The 17239-nt window shown below is 43.1% G+C and overlaps 1 protein-coding gene across 1 annotated transcript in view; it reads right to left on the reverse strand.

Moving 5' to 3' along the window:
- Positions 1-17239, reverse strand: part of LOC138284410 (intestinal mucin-like protein) — a 329644-nt gene that overhangs the window by 191826 nt on the left and 120579 nt on the right. The window contains exon 6 of the mRNA XM_069223147.1: positions 13217-13248. Coding sequence (XP_069079248.1) covers positions 13217-13248 — 32 coding nt within the window. The remainder of the gene's footprint in view (positions 1-13216; positions 13249-17239) is intronic.

The following is a 17239-nucleotide window of genomic DNA, read 5'->3' on the forward strand; positions in this document are numbered from 1 at the left end:
GCAGAGTAATTGACTTGGCCCATCAATGTAGTTTAAAGTCTGAATCTCATTATGGGCTGTTACAGGAAAATAATAAAAAACTCAAAGGATATGAAGGAGTACGATTATGGACAAATTAATGTTATTTTTTCACTTTGGACCTTTTAGAAAACAGGAAAAAAAAATATATTCTTTTGTACATAATGTTCCAGTGTGAAGTTAGTATTTTGATGTCGTTCCTATCTGCAGTGCGATTGTAGTAAAAACCTGCAGACTTCAAATAAAGCACTACAATCACCTTATAGTCAAAAAGAAATGAGCAAGTGATTTTGTTAATGTCCATTTAAGTTATAAGGCCTGCACGGACCAAAGTCAATTTACTTGAGGTCTCGTTTGTAACAGGTTACCTGTGTGCAGACCAGGAGATGTTAGACAGTAATCCCACCGCTGAGAGAAAACTTGGCCACATGAGTGTGTGCAAAAATAGATGTGTAACCAGTGCAGAGCCTCTTATCTCCAATTTTTTTTAGTTAGCAATTAAGTGTATGCTAGGGGAAGCTCAGAGTGAGTGAGACTAAATCAAAGAGATTCACTCACAACAGCTGTAAAAACATAAGAAAAAATACAGGGGCTAGAAGCGGGCCAGAATCCACTCTTGCTTAATGGATCTGTCCTTCTATGGTGGGGACTCAGACTAGCCGCAGATTCCTTATCATAGAATTCTCCGCAGGCGTCAGACTGGATCCAGAAACCTTTCCTCAGCACTACTTCTGCGCGTCGGTTGAGAACGCTGAGCGACTCTGTAGCGATGTCATCCCTGGACATGACGTCAGTGGAGTCTATATAGACCCTCCCCGACGCACAGACGTCAGTTTCATCTGTGTCTAGAATCCACACAACAATGCAGAGCCACATAGAAACTGGCAGAGGAATAGTTTATATGCGAACTAGGATTGAAAAATCATGATGTTATACTCACAATAATAAAAATACAGCAGACTATCCCAAGCGCGACTGAAGAGAACACAGATCGTAAGCGGGGAGTTTGGGTGAGTCAATAAGGAATCTGTGGCTAGTCTGAGTCTCTACCAGATAAGGCCTTACCGATTTCTTATCTTCCAATTAGATACCAAAGCAATATCAACCCAGGAGGAGGGTTGCAAACAGTTCTCACCAGTCTCGCAATGAACAACCTCGCAACAAAGAGGAAGTAAACCAGGCACGAGACAGACATGATGAGAGGATAATGTAAGTTACCCACAATGAATAGGTGACCGACATATCAACAGGAGATATGAGAAGTCCTGACTGGAAAAGAATAGTGATAGTGACCACGACAAGTGAGGGAGGCAGAGCTGCCTATAAATAGCTGAATGACAAAAGGGGTAAAAATGTCCAATGGACTGTGGGAGATAGTCATGTAACACTCATCATGGTATAACGTGTAGGTATGAAACTGGATAGAAGTCACAGGCAACAAAATTGGTACCAGAGGACCAGAGTAATGTGCCAGTGACAGCTTTATCACTGCAGAAATAGATAACCCCAAACCAGAGCATACTTGTGAAGGGACACACTAAGTGAAAACAGAAGGACTTGATGTGCTGAAGTAAATAGGAGAACACCATAAGTTGTACGAAGACAAACAGCAATGTGTGACCTAGAAGAACTAGAAGAAACTAGTTATAAAACCCAGTGGGATGATAGACTTGAAGGACTAAGAAAGTTCAGCCCAAAATGTGCAAGAGAACATGCACACCATAGACAAAACAGAACACCATAGGAGGGTTGGTAATAGAACCCTTTCAGTGGAAATGGCATGGCATTAGGTAAAAGAACCTAATGTCACTGTGTTGTCATAATACAATGAAATAACCTGACAGAAAAATGAAGCGGAGGAAGAAACACCCTTCAACGAAAACAGCGATGAAGAGGAAACAAAGGCAGCCATCAAGGGCAACAGAAAGTGGAATAACTATCCGCTCAAAAAGGCCAACAGAATGGTGCAGCACAGAAGCACAGAACGCAAGAAAACAAGCAAAACAAACAATGGGGAAAAAAACATTGAAGAGAAAGCAAACAGCTGTGGAAAACTGAAGGTAGGACCAGGGCAGAAGAAGAAAAGAAATTAAAGGTGAGGTCTGTCAAGAGACAGGCCTTAAAGTCCCACCAATTAGAGTGAAGGTCTTTGACCGTGACCATGAGGCCACAGAAAATTCTTAGGTTTAGAACAACAGGATGCTGAAACCAGCAGAACTCGGCAATGTCTGAAAAGGACCAAAGTGGTCGAACTTAGAAACCTGTAAGATTATAAAGGAAGACAACTAGTGGACAGAGAAAAAACAGTCCCACCACTGAGCTGCAATAAATTGTAATGCCTGGGGAGGAAATGTAGGAAAAAGTACCTGTAGAGATGTGAACAGGTAGGAAAGAAACACATGTTGAGGGAAACAACCCCTAAAGGAGTGTACAAAAGATTAATAACAGACCAAATGACACCCAACAAAACCATTGGTTATGGAAGGCATTCCGGCAACGATAATATATAGATATCAGAGAGGTGAAATGTCACAGAATGCAGCCAAGAAGTACATACAAAAAAGTATGTGATTCCGCAGCATAGCTAAGAAAGAGATAATAGGTGGGCTGCTTGAAGAGACACACCTAGAACCGAACCTTCATTATCCTGTGTGAAGGATTATGACAGTTAGCATAACGCCACGGGGAATACTAGCATTCCAAGCAATGTATGTAAAGGAACTACTGCAGTGGACATGGGCTGCACAGAAAAGGCACAGAAAAGGAATATGTGAGCATAGGTTGATCAAGTGAACTGATTAAGGTGTTCCTGTTGTTTTGTTTTTTTAATTCACAAGGTATGTGACAACAGTCACCCACCAAAACAGGAGGAAGGTAAAATTAGAACCTTCAAAGGCCACCATGTGGTTCTGCAGGTGGATAAATGCGAACAGAACAGTAAATCCTAAAGAAAAAACATTGACAATGTCTATTACAAATCCCGTAGAAAACATGGGAGAAAAGACCTCCTGTAGAAGAAGGATGGAAATGCAGCGCTGATGGACAGCAATCCTTAAAGAATTTAGGAAATGCTCCTGTAGGAGTACAAGTAAATATCCCAACTAGGAACAAGAAGGAGGAAAATTTAACAAATAGCTTTCATCTAAATATTCAAAAGAGCAATAGTTTAACCCAATCTCCACAGAAACAGATTGTAGGCGACCCGCCTAAAGGTAAAATTAAGGTGCGGCAGACTTGGTCTGAAAGTACAACAAAAACGATAACCACCATATGTGGTATGAAAAGACCAAGATATATGAAGTTGAGCCACAGTTTTGGAAGGTCAAATGATAAGAAGGGCTTATGACCATGCCCCAGAAGTAGAGCTCCTGCTCTATGTGGCTATATGACTGCAGACTTAAACGGTGCGCAGCAGCACAATTGCAAGTGGAAAAGTCAACTACATAAGGCAGCTAAATTGTAAGAACCATGCTTCTGCCAAAAGCAGGAGTACACTCTGGAGCTAAACAGAAATCCAGATGTCTACGTCAACTGTAAGAAACATGTGCATGCATAGATACACACCTGCACGGACCTCGGTAACCCAAAACAGCATGCAACTGTGTAGGTGATTGGGCTCAGAGGTGGACGTAACATTAGTCCTTACTATGAAAAGCTCTAACGCTTCTGCTGAATCTGGGTGTGCTCCAAAAAGAGATTTGCCATCAAATGGCATGTCAAGCAAAGAATCCCTTATGGAAGCCGAAAAATGTGAATGTCTTAGCCAAGCCCTTCGTCTTATTGCAAGCGACACAGCCATAAGCTGACCAATGAAATCAGTGGCATCCATACCAAAGCGAATCGTGAGTTTGGCCGCCTGCTGACCATCCCGTATCAAGGGCAGTTTGAGCTCCTCAGATGGAGGTGGTAACAAACGCTCCACCAAATCCTACAGAACATGGGAGAAATGAGCCAGTACACAGGAGGTGTTAGTGGAAAATAAGGCACCGCTAGAGGAGGCGGATATCCTCCAGACAGCAACATCCAGCTGTCTGGCTTCCTGCTGTGGGGGGCAGGAGGGATCTGCATCACATCATGTGCAGCCAAAGCAGTTTGGACCACAAAACTCTGAGTGGTTGGTGGCAGCGAAGGCATAACTGATCTTCCTGTGCAGGCCGGTGTCTGTGGGAGATAGTACGCTCCACAGGGGGACCAGAAACAGGCTGGCTCCAAACAGCCAAAAGGATGTCATAAAGAGCCTCACAATACAGAAGGATTGGTTCAGTAGAAGTCTGATCAGGATGTAAATCCAGTAATGGAGCAACATATCAGCCACCCACCTCAACATGTCTGCGAATGCAGAACTTGCCTCAATCGCTAAACCAGGGGACGAGAGTAGGCTGGACGCTGGCAAGGAATCAAGACTATTCGCATTGGCTAAGTCAAGCACCCAATCCGATTGAGAAAATGAAAGGGGGCCTGAAAAAGGAGGCTGAGGATGTGTAGGAACCTCTGAAGGAAAATAAAGACGGCCAAGCCCTGTAAGAACATCAAAATCTAATGGAGCCACTCCTGGCGTCGATGTCGATCAAGGGAGAAAGCTCCTCAGAGGTGGTGGCATCTGACTCCGGAGAAAGGGCGTTGAGTGAAGTCGAGTGAGCCACAGGCACCGTGGAAAATGTTGGTATCACAGGATCAGGCACGGACGATGGTGGCTGCAAGAGGCCATGCATCAGCGTCGATCCGACTCCAGAGTCGAAGTTGACAGGCTGAACAGGCACTGAGGACGAAGCTACCGGTGGAGACCCCATCAGAGCACTCGCCACCTGCTTAGGGCCTGAAGGTGCTCCAGAGGGCGGGGAAGACCCAAAAATAGCATGCAGGGACCAGTAGTAGTTCCGCATTTTGGTCAGAGTCACCCTGGCACCCGGATAATGTGGAAGAGATGGGGTTGACTCCAGCGCAAACTCCACTTAAGGAGAGGTGTTCTGTGGCGGTGATGTCGAAGGGCATGACCACCCAGGAACACTTAGTTGAGGATGCCGATGGACCAGGGAACGTCGTTGGAGCGGTACTTGAATGACTTCGAGAGTGCTCCCTAGATCGAGAGGAAGAAGTTGGACTTTGAAGCCTCCTAGAAAACTTTTCCACCCATGCCACCAGGAGCTTTATCCGACACTCCTGTGAGGACTTGGGCTTCAGCTGATAACAGGTGTCTCAATCTTCAGCGTCAAGGTGAGTGCCTAGACACCACAAACACACCGAATGTGGGTGCATGACCAACATTTGTCGATCACAGGACAGGCTTAGAACCTGAAGGCATATACACTACAAAAGTAAAATTACGGAGAAATACCCTTAAAAACAGGGTGAAAAAGGCCCAGAGGTCTACTTCAACTCCAGTTCCATGTTGCTGCATAGAAAAGATGAAACTGATGTTGGCGCGTCGGGGGAGGGACTATATGTACTTCGCCAACATCATGTCTGGGATGATGTTGCTTCAGAGTCGCTCGACCCCCCTCTACCGACGCGCAGAGGTACTGCTAAAGAAAAGTTTCTGAATCCAGTCTGATGCCTGGGGAGAATTCCAAGATAAGGAATCTGCAACTAGTTTTCTCTTTCAGATATACAGCTTAATTTCAAATGGCAAGGGTATAATCTGCACCCACACCTCCAGCAAAAGATGTTTGTCAACTGATTTAATTTGGCAAGGGCAATAGTAAACTCATCATAAAGATCAACCAAATCTGAGCCTTGTCTACATACGTAGACCACAGGCTGCAGGTAATTGGTCGAGCGGGATCAAATAAACATTGGCAGCTCCTCCGCTATAGTATAGGGGCATCGCCCCCGCCAGCAGCAGCAAAACATTAAAAATAAAACAATAATAAACAATGTTTATTATTGTTTTATTTTTAAAGTGGCGGGGCCATGGGTATGACGAGCATGAAGGGGGAGTGGTGAGCACTCCCCTCAGTGAGCATGTCTGTTTGGCCGGCCATCTCAGAATGACCACTGAGCTCTCTCCAACCCAGCAATGTGTTGCCAGGTTGGAGAGAGCAGGCACATACTCCCAGTCCGCCTAGGAGCACCAACTCAGGGCCAGCAGCACAAGAGTAGCGTTAGGATCGGCCAGAGTGCAGGAAGGGAGTCTGTGCCTGCAGTGCAGCCTGAAGACCAGAGATGTGGTGGGGACTCGGGAGTCAAGTAAGATTTTTTTATTTAATTTAATTTTTATGATGATTTTATTGTCTCTCTCCCCCCCCCTCGGTCGTGCGCCACCCCGCCCCTTCACTGTGCAGGGAGCCGCTACTGCATATAAATGTAGATCAACAGGAGCAACAAATCAGAGTTATGTGGATCTCTTCAGCCTAAACTGTGTGAATCTGACCTAATCTAGCTCAGTTGAGCACACTTAATCCTGCTGATTAAAAACATTAACAGATCCAATCCAGTATTCTGCCTCTCACTTAAACTTCTGGGTTTACTCTTTCTCAAAGAAGCTCTAGGTCCACAGAACGTCCTGCAATAATTGATTGTCCTAACCAAATACATGTTTTTGTTCCGGTCAAGTGGTGAAACCCAAATTAAACATCAGAAAAAAAATATTCTCTTTGGGTGCACTGGTGCTTTTTGTATAGTGCTTGCGAGAGAACAGGGCTGATTGCAGAGGCCCCCTAACTTTTTGCCCCCATTTTCCACTTTTTGCTGGTGTTTTCCTGACTCTGATGGTGCCCTGGGTACTGCTAACCAGTCCCAGGGCCTGTGCTCTGTGTAAAATCAATATGCAAATTAGGCTAATTATAATTGGCTAAGTCAACCTACCTATAAGTCCCTAGTATATGGTAGGGCATGTAGGTTTAGGGACCACAGCATAGGTATTGCACCCACAGGTGCCCAGTGTCATTTTAAAGGCAGGCCTGCCTTGCTGGCTGCTTTTAAACTAAAGTTATATGCAAATTCGACTTTGGAATTAAAAGTAGTTCCAAAGTCTTAAATTACCTTATTTTTACATATAAGTCACCCTTAATGTGTGCCCTATATGCCTCTAGGGCTGGGTGCCATGTAACTATAAGCAGGGACCTTATAAAAATATTTTTTTAAGCCCTGGTGAGGTAAAAACAGCCAAATCCGTTTTTCCCTAATTGTAGTGAATGGCCTTCATAGGCTAGAATGGGAGACTTTATTTTAATTTTAAAGGTCCCCTTAAGTGACAGATACGAAGAGTTTGGTATCAAATTAATTGTTATAATAAATCCCACAACTTCCAGTGTGGGATTTAATATAACTTGTTCAGGTAAAGAGTTTTAAACTTTACCTGAAAAGTTACCAATTTCAGCCCTGCTTTGTTTTTGCAGCTGTGCTCTGATTGACCAGCCTCTGGCAGCCTGGCCTGGCTGCCTTGATGAGGTGTGAAGTGGCCTGGCTTCACAGAAAGAGATGTGCCTGTGGGAGGGGATCTCCCCCCAGCAGATGGTGAGGCAGGAAGGGGAGGGCTGCCAAACTGGTCTTCAAGGGCAGAGAAGGACATTTGGAGCAAAGCAGCAACACCCCCACATCCTGCACCCCCAGACAACTAAGTGCCCCCTTAATTAGATTAGGAGAGGGCAGGAGAGGGGTGTGTTTATGATTTTTAGCCACACCAGTGGGTGGGCTCAGTCAGATGTAACCTCAAAAAATCACTTTCAGCCATGATGGATTTTTGAGGAATGTTGCCTCCTGGCATTGATTTTTGCCACACTTCCTGGGAAGTGGTCATCACAGGGGGAAGGACCCTGCCCCTGATTGGAGAACCAGGACCCCCCTGTTTTTCACCCAGGAGCAAGGAAAAAACTGGCAGACCTGAAGCCACACCTCAGTTCCCTACCAGATCCCCATCAGATTTCAAAAAGGAGGAACCAAAGGAGAAGAAGGACTGCCCTTCTGGACCCCTGGCCTGCACCTGGAACCTGCACTCTTAAGGACTGCACCAGCTGCACACTTGGGCTTCACCACAGGAAGGACTTTGCCTAGCTTCAACTGGTGCAAGGAGGGACTCCCTGTTTGCTACAGGTGAAAAAGTGCTAACCAGAGTCCCCTGCACCAACTCCTGAAGAAATGAACCAGCTGACCACTGTCCAGTGGCCAAAAAGGAGTTTGCACCAGGTGTATTCTGGGAGTTGTAGTCCACACCCCCAAGGATCATCTCAGAGCTTCTGGAACCTTGGGGTGAGCTGTGGACCCCAAAAGAACCTTAAAGGAACATCTGGGAGAAGATCCAGAAGTTTGGAGGAGTTTGGAGAACTTTTGAAAAAAAGACCATAGAGGCACCGACCCGCCGCAGCAACTCTAGCCGGCTTGCCTCAACTGCGACCCGGCCTAATTTGCAGGTTCGTCCCGGTGAAGAAAATCTCCAAAAAAGAGCCTAAGTCCGAACATAGAAAGTTGAACGGGACCTCCCAGCCAGCGTATCAGAGGAGGGGTCCAAGGACGTCGGATCAAGATCCAGATTTACCCCGGTCGAAGTATTTTCACCTCAAAAAAACGTCTTAGTCCGAAGGTAAAGATCTCCACTGAGGGCTGTGCCACGCCTATCCGGAGAAGAGTTCCATGAGGTCAGATTGGACTGGCAGGTTCGTCCAACTGAAGAAAATCTTCAGAAAAACGACTAAGTGCGAAGGTAAACTTTTGACCGAGGCCTCCCGCGAGCTGTAGCCGAGCCGGGCTCCATCGTGGTCGGCCTTAAACTTTGACTGTTCCCTTGTCGAGGTACGACCAGATGACCAGATCGTTTCTTTTTTGTTTCTTTTTGTTTCTGGGCGCTAGAAAACAATAATTCTTTAAAAATTCATATCTCAGGTTCCCCTCATCTGATTTATAAATTGGTTTTGGATTTTTAAACTGTTTTCTGCATTTTATTTAATTACTGTTTTGTGATAGTTGAATGCTTTAAACTCTTTCTCCTAAGTTAAGCCTTGTCGCTCGCTGTCAAGCTACCAAGGGTCGAGCTGGGTTTAATTTACTGAGACCTAACTGGACCTAAGTGGAGGTTAGTGGCCTATTGCTAAGTGTAGCTACTTACCTTCCCTTACCAATAACCCATTTTCCAACAGTGCTCAATCCTTGAACCCTGAAAGCAGCAGTGGCAAAAGCGTAATGTGAGAAGACTGGAGAACAGTGCTTAATTTGTCAATAAAAACGTGCTGGTGCTCAAAGCCTTCCTCTTAAACATGCGGTTGCCATAATTAAATGTGCAAACACGGAATACTAAGGCAGCGTAATCCTGAAACCATTCTGGGCCTCTTCAATCCATTTAAAGCCGCTCCCTGCCTCTTCTGCTCACTCTTGCAGCTTTCTGCTTTCTCCCATTGTGTAGCTTTTTCGTTTTTCTCTTCCTCCGTCTTTATCATATGTCTCTTTTATTCGCAGTAAATTCTTGAGGCAGAAACTTAAGTGCCGGCCCTAAAGAATAAGTGCTGGTGCTCCGCAATGGAAACAACAAGCACAAATTAAGCACTGCTGGAGAGTGTGCCTTGAAACATTAATAGGGAGGGAGTTATAATGGATAGGAACAAGGGGGTAAGGCCTCTTAGAGCAGAGAGAAGAAACAAGTGTTCTGTCAGCTTGATGTTCAGGCTTAGGCTTCTACATATTCAGAAAAATATTGGCGTTGTTTTTTCGTTTTTATCGTTGTCTTTTTTTATATTTCCATCAATATTTTGTTGCTGAAAAGGGTGTAATTTCAAATATTTATGTGTTTCCAAGGACTTCATTGCTTGATTTTGTTTGCAAGAAAGTGTCACTCATAGTCGTTGAAATGTCACTCATACTTAAACTGAAGTCATGAAAATGTCACACATAGCAATTTGAAACCTTGGCAACTATGTCCAAACGCCACCCTTTCATGTACATATCTGGTCTGTGTGTGTTTGGTGCAGTGTTTCTCTGAGTGTTGTGTTGCCCAGAGAGCAAAACACAGTGTGTGGGTGAAGCCTGCAGTAAACCACCAACTGATTACTGTAATACATGTACATTATCAAGATAGCACTGAGCAAATGGGAAGCAGCGGTAGAGGCTAGGTGCTGGGTACAGGAAACAATTACTCATCCATCTACTGCTTCCTACTGGAAGTGTTAGTGTATCATATGATTCGACCCCACAAGGAACAGAACATGGCCAATCACTGAAAGACTTAAAAATAAAGCCACACAGTGATTGGTCATGTTCTGGTTGCTCCCACCCCTGCGCTGCCTTCCGAGCACGGGAACCGCTTTCATGCTATTCTAGTAGTAAACAGCATGAGAACAACATAAGGATTGGTGGGCAGGTGAACACAGCGCTCCAAAGGAGACCAGGGGAACTGTACTATGTACCCCTGGCTCCTTAAAAGCGCTGGCTTGGAGGGACTAAAGTGTGCATGTCTGGTTGGTCATGCTAAGAAACCTGTCAAACCAGACATGCCCACTCAATGGAATATCTGTTGCCTGCCAATCAGTTTGGCCATACCTTGCCCAGAAGTTGAGCACAATGCTCAACACAACTCCGGCTGCACTGCGTCACCCCTTTTGAATTCTTCTGAATTAATTTAGAAAAATCTTTTTATGTTTTAAATTAAAGTTAACACGTGTGGTGATTTGTAGCAGGTGTGTGAGGGGGGCGATGCTCCAATGCTCCAATGAAGAAACTACCCCTGTTGGCAGCGAGGAATCTTCAACATCCTGGGGGATTCATGAGAGCTGAGCTGCACAGATCCCTAGCAAAGGCTACTGCTCCTTGGAGCTAATGAGCTCAGAAACAGCATAACTGAGACAGACAGTGACCTTCTTCAAGTACAGAAGCTAAATAAACAAAACTGTTGTTCAGCTAAAGTGTGTGGGTTAGAATTCACATTAAGAAATTCTAAAAGGCACTTCTGGTATTAAGAAATTTTGCCTAGGGGCTAGAAGGGAGGGGTCGGTTACTAAAGGCTGAATCCATTACTCAGTGCAATGTTTTTTTTAAATACAACCCCAATTTTGAAATTCATTTTATGTCTTGACTATTATTAACTTTCACTGCAACATTCGTATTAATTTTTTTAATTGTATTTATACAAATTATTTGCACTAGGTGAGGACATTAATTTGAACAAAGGCTTTATAATACCTAGGAAGGAAGGACACTTTTGTGTATTTATACATAGTGAACGACTTCAGAGGTGACTAATACAACAGATATTCCTTTAGTATCACAGAAATGGGCATTGCCCGGACTGCACCATCCTCAAGTAATACTTAGGTGGTGTGCGGGGTTACAGTCCACCAGATTCCCTTGTACCAGTTGGTAAATTGACCTAGCCTGCTCTGGTTTAGGATTTCTAAAAACTGTGATGTATTTTACTACAGAGGCAAAAAATGTATCAAACCCCGCCTAAAGGCCTTTGATATTTCTGCTCACTGGCTGAGGAATTCTGATGGGCTCTACTTCAGTTATCTAGCCTTTCAAAACTTTCTGCTAAACCGTGCATCTTTCTCCCAGGAGCCATTATTAGGAAATCCTACCAGTGTGGCAATTTCAGCTTAAATCCTTTGAAAATCTTAAAACTTTGGAAAGTTAAAAAAAACAGCCCAGTACGGATGGAGAGGCTAGATTTTGACGCTAAATTTTGTGAGCAAAAAAATTCCTTTTTTGTTGAGTCTTTTCTGTTTCTTCAGTATTTTCAGGTTTTGCTAAAGAATACCAGTTGTTAAAAATGTGTTTATTGTTTTGACCCATCCTCTTGTTTTGCTTCTGTCTCAGCTGTCGGTACCCAATGGGTGAGTGGAAGTTGGTGGATGTATGATTTGATCAGTTCCATAGTGATTTATTCTACATATCCACTTTATGGACTAAGGAATTTCGAGTGATTGGGGTACCCTACCCACTAGCAGCATTTAATTTACAGGCCCTGGGCACGAGTGCACTTTTCTAGGGACTTAAAGGTAAAAAATGATGCCAGTTGGGGATAAGCGGACTTTACCATATTTTAGGGAAAGAGCACAAGCATTTTTGAGCTGGTTAGCAGTGGTAAAGTGTGCAATGTCCTAATGTCAGAAGAAACAACGTCAGCAAAACAGTAGGTCTGAAGGCAAAAAGTCAGATGGAAACCACTCCAAGGATGCCGGGTATAACAGGTGATACAGAAGCCACATGAAAAGACTTGTTTAGCAGTAATGTTTGGCCTACTACTTTCAGTAAAACCCCCCAATCATATATTGAAAACAAAGTATATGCCCATGTGTGCATGAAGATTGTTTTCGCATACCTAGTAGTTATGACAAGCTTCATATCACATGCCAAAGCAAGATGAAAAGGCAAATGCTGGAGCGAGAACCTCTTACTAATCATGTTGTCAAAAGATCTGTTGGACGTTCGGGACCAAAGACTCCAGGTAAGAATGAAACCTTTTTGCAGCATACCTTGTGTGCAGAATACTACTCCAAACAAGAGTCACCTGTTTACCGGTGCTTAATTTGTGCTTCTTGGTTCCGGTGCGGAGCACCAGCACTTATTTTTGAGGGCCGGTACTCATTTTTCTGCCTCAAGCATTTACTGTGAGCAAAAGACACATATGGGAAAGATGGAGGAAGAGAAAAACGAAAAAGCGTCACAATGGGAGAAAGCAGAAGGATGCAAGAGTGAGCTGAAGATGGCAGTGAGTGGCTTTAAATGGATTGAAGAGGCCCAAGATGCCTTCAGGATTATGCTGCCTCAGTATTCCATGTTCGCACATTTTATTGCAGCAGCTGCATGTTTAAGAGGAGGGGTTTGGGCACTGGGACGTTTTTATTTACAAATTAAGCACTGCTCGTAACCCTAATTTGGCCAGTTGCAGGAGTTACAAGCTGAATTAAAATGACCAGTCCCAAAGCAATACCACAGGTCAGAAATCATTCAAACGGGTATTTCACGCAGGTGAAATGTCTGGGTGAAGTGATTGCCAAAATTGGGAAATAACATGTAGAGATAGGCACCAAAACAAATATTTCCCCATTATTATCCCCTTTCCAGCTGAAGAACTTAGAATGGCCCAGAGCAGGAGAGGGAATTACCATTAGTTAATTTTAATACTGCACCACGTATTGCTGTGCCCCCAGACAAGACATCTCATGATTCCTCCAAAGCACCTGCAATGACCCCAAATGGATGGTATGCACAATTGCATTTTAGGTACGAAAAGCATCTTTTGAATACATATCATTGTTATTTAAATATTGCTCACCTGTCTGGTTTTTCCATCAGGTCCTGCACAGGCTACGAGAGAGGGAAATATGTTGTTAATAATCCCAGTCCTAAACACAATTCCAAGACAAACAGTACATTAATTAAAACAGTGCCTTTCTAGCATCTGGAATAAAAAGACAACGTGGATGATTTACCATGTCCCATTGCTCCAAAGCCTTGTAGTGACTGCTGCTCTCTTACATACAAAGGGGTATATTTATAAGCATCTTGTGCCACCAGGTGACGCAACGGTGGTGCAAACTTTGAACTCATATCTATGAGGCCACACAAAGCCACTTTGCATGGCCTCATAGATCTGGAGTAAGGCAAGGCAGTGCAAATCGCTGTGTTGCCTTACTCTGCACAGGAGAGGCATTCTATGGGGTTTGCAGTGGGTGTTCTCACAAAACATCCATTGTTTTTGATGCAGAAAGTCTCCCACTGTTGTTTTTTTGCAGAAAGATACCCATTCCTGCACAAAAACAATCCTGCTTACAAGGCAGACACCCTTGCTCTATGGCCAGAACAGTGGTAAAGAACAGGAGTGCACCATGTGCAATTGATATGGCACATTCCTGCCCTTTCCCTTTGATATAGGGCAGCCCGTGAAGGGAACTTGCTGCCCTGCGTCAAAAGCCCATAAATATGGGCCAAAGCCATTACAATTGTTCAACAGATGCCCTTTTACATGCTACATGTACTGCAGTTACTAAAAGATTAGATCCATCTAAAAGAAATACACAAAATTTCCGATCCATTTTTCATTTGTTGCAATGCTTCCAGTATAGTGTTTAATGAAGAGATCAATGGTGTTAAATCACATATTACATAAAATCTGACTCAAACAGAGAAAACGCTTGCACATGTTGGTTCCTCTGCTAACTGATAAAGAAGGTTACTTAGACCCTGGCAGGTAAACCTGCAGGCTATCAGACGTCATGCTGTCAGCTCCCATGGCAGAGAACCGCCCTCCATTTCACATGATTCTCACCTGCCTGGTGGGGATGTCATTGCCTTCTTTGCACCTGCCAATGAAGAGGTTGCACAGAAGGTAAAGAGGTTTATGACCGGGTACCATCTTGCTTTGGCCTCGTTAAACTTCCATGTTTGTCTTTCAGAAACAACCCCCTAATCAACCCTCCATGGGTTTGTTTCTGAAACACAAAACACAAATAGCCGTGTCCAACAAAGAGTTTTCTCACACTGCGTGTGGGTGATTTGTATGTTTCCCTGTGCAAGTTGTGTAACGTTTGGTGCCCAATGGCACTGTAAAAATCCACTATGATATTAGTCATATCATACATGAAACCATCAGTGATGACATCAACTATAATATCAATAAAGCAGCTGATAAAGTCATTTGTGATTTTTTCTCAGATGTCAGTATTGTTTTGTGCAGTGCTCTGAAGGGAGTTAGAGCTCCAAAACAGCGTGAAATGTGTAAGATTTAGTAGTTTTAGTTTTTTTGTAACCATGATATGCCTTCAGCTGACATTTTTATTACAAGGGTGTTTATCATATTGTACTCTATGCTTAGAAGCAAACCTTAACACCACTCAACTGTAGTTTTTATACAGTGAGTTTCTTTTTAAAGGTTTGCACCCCGAAATTAAAAATTATAGTTACACCGGTCTAGAAACATGCAGCACAGTCCTTTTCCCATAGAAACAGATCATCCATTTTATGACATAGTTTCTTGTTGATTATGTGAGCAATTCTCACCCTCACAGAAATATATGTTGAGCAATGCTTGGAACAGTTCTTAATTTGTAAATAAGTGTTGGGGCCTAACAGTTTGTCAGAATGCGGCAGCTGGCACTATGAAATATCAGTGTGGTGGATACCAGGATTCCCTCTGGCAGGTTCTTTTAAATCCCTTCTTTCTCTCTTTGTCACTATGTTTTGCCTTTCTGTTATAAAAACCTGCTGAGGAAAAATTATGTGCAGGACTCCACTAATGAGTGCTGGTGGGCCCCACCTGCAACCACCAGCTCAAATTAAGCACTGGTTGGGAAGCCTTCAGGTCTTATTCAAATGTAGCAACACAGTCCAAGTTATATCCGCACTTGATTGTCACCTGCTTTTAAAGTGATATAGCTGCCAAAATGTCATTGGTGGTTACCCCTAACTTCCTAAATGTTTATGAATTTTTATATTCATGAACTGAAATAGAAACTGTGGATGCAGCAGAGTATGTCACAAGATAAGCTATTAAAGTTCTGTTAACGCAAACGTCTTAATTAAAATTTATTAATGAATGTTTATGTATTTTGAATGATGAAATTGGTAGAAAATGATTAACGTAGAAAAATCATGTGCACGTTTGAAATTGTAACCTCGGAGAGTGGCCACCAAAATTCACGAATCATATCAAAATGAGTAATAACATATGAAATACTGCGTGTACTTTCCCAGGACTTGAACAATGAAGACACTGACTGAAGAAGAAGATGCAACATTTTCGATACCTGACCCGAATGATGAGAACATCGTAAAGCGAACCAATCAACGACATGAGAACTGTGAAATATTAGAATTCATAGATTTGATGTACAAAATTTATGGGTTAGGGAAAAATCGCATCATTAAGTGACAAATTAGAAAATGGGGGATAGTCTGGATGACTTTGATATAACAATGTGACAGAGGGAAGAGAGTTCAGATGTTAGGGAAGAGACTGTGAGATCGAAGAGGTGATTCGAGATTCTGTCATTGGGCTCATACTTATTGAGAGCCTGATGTGATGCTGATCGACTGATGACCTGAAGACGAAGATTGACTTTGTTGCTGATCGATACCAGGGGTAGGTAGATATGACAATGTGACTGAATTATCTTTTTGTGCCTTTTCTTTCTAGGTACCAACTGCGCTGTCTAAATAGTTTTTCTTAGCTAGATGTTTTCTAAATTCTTGTACTAAATTGTTTTGCATGAAGTCCCACATGCTGATGCTAACTTGGATTAGATAAGGGTTACTTTCTATGATGATTGACAGACTACGGAGATAAGGGTTGACGGACTGATTTGCTGAACTTTATGACACAGTTTGACTTATTGTTTTTAATTCATTTGTTGACCTATGCTAATGCGTTAGAATGTGCTCTTATACAAGCTTTGATTAGGTTATGTTTTTGGCACCTTTTAATAAATTAATGCAAATAAAATTGAATTGGATTGAGTTTCAACTAACCTCATGACTTGGTATTGTAACTAATAGAGAAATAAAATTACTAAAAAGTATACTGGATTATGGTTATTCATGACTGAAAGGTCATGGTGTGATGATTATTAATTGCTGATTAATGACTAGTGTAATGATTATTGAATATTGTGTATTGGTTATTGAGAAACATTGGTCACATCACAGCTAGGATACTCCATGCGAATCAAAAGGTTAATCGACCTATGCGTGCCCCTTTGTAAGTTTACTTATTAATGACTAGGTGCGCCAACAGATCCTCCAAACTTGTAAGATCCGTTTAGGTTCATTGAAGTACCATTCAATTACATTGAACACATAGCCTTGTCTCAAGGTAGATTATCATGTGTGCAGGTGTTCACATGCAGTCCTTAAGAGTGCAATCCTTTAGTGTGCAGACAAGTGTTTCAGCAGGGCAGTCCTTATTCTTCTTGTAGTTTCCAGGCAGGGATCTGAATTTCTAGGCAACTCTCCCATATGTATCAAGTGTTCCTGGGTGACAAGCTGGGTTCACCTCTGAGGGTGACACCCAGAAGTATGACAACTTCCTCCAAAGTGTGCCATATTCTTGTCCCAGAAAGCACTATTCTCTCCTTAATGTTAAGATCTGGTTAGGCCATCCCACTTGTGTGGCTAAATGTCGTTAACACTCCCCTTCCAGCCCCTTTGCTATGTCCATTACTGGACCTTCTATCTGTCTGGGGGTGCAGGAAGTAGTGGTAAGCCTGTGTCCTGTCCTGTCATTCCCACTTTGAAGACCAGTTTGGCTACCCAGCCCCCTTCCTGCATTCTTATCTGCAGCATATAGAGCTCCACCTACCTG

The sequence above is a fragment of the Pleurodeles waltl genome, chromosome 3_1, assembly GCF_031143425.1.
Source record: "Pleurodeles waltl isolate 20211129_DDA chromosome 3_1, aPleWal1.hap1.20221129, whole genome shotgun sequence".
In the NCBI taxonomy this organism is placed as follows: domain Eukaryota; kingdom Metazoa; phylum Chordata; class Amphibia; order Caudata; family Salamandridae; genus Pleurodeles; species Pleurodeles waltl.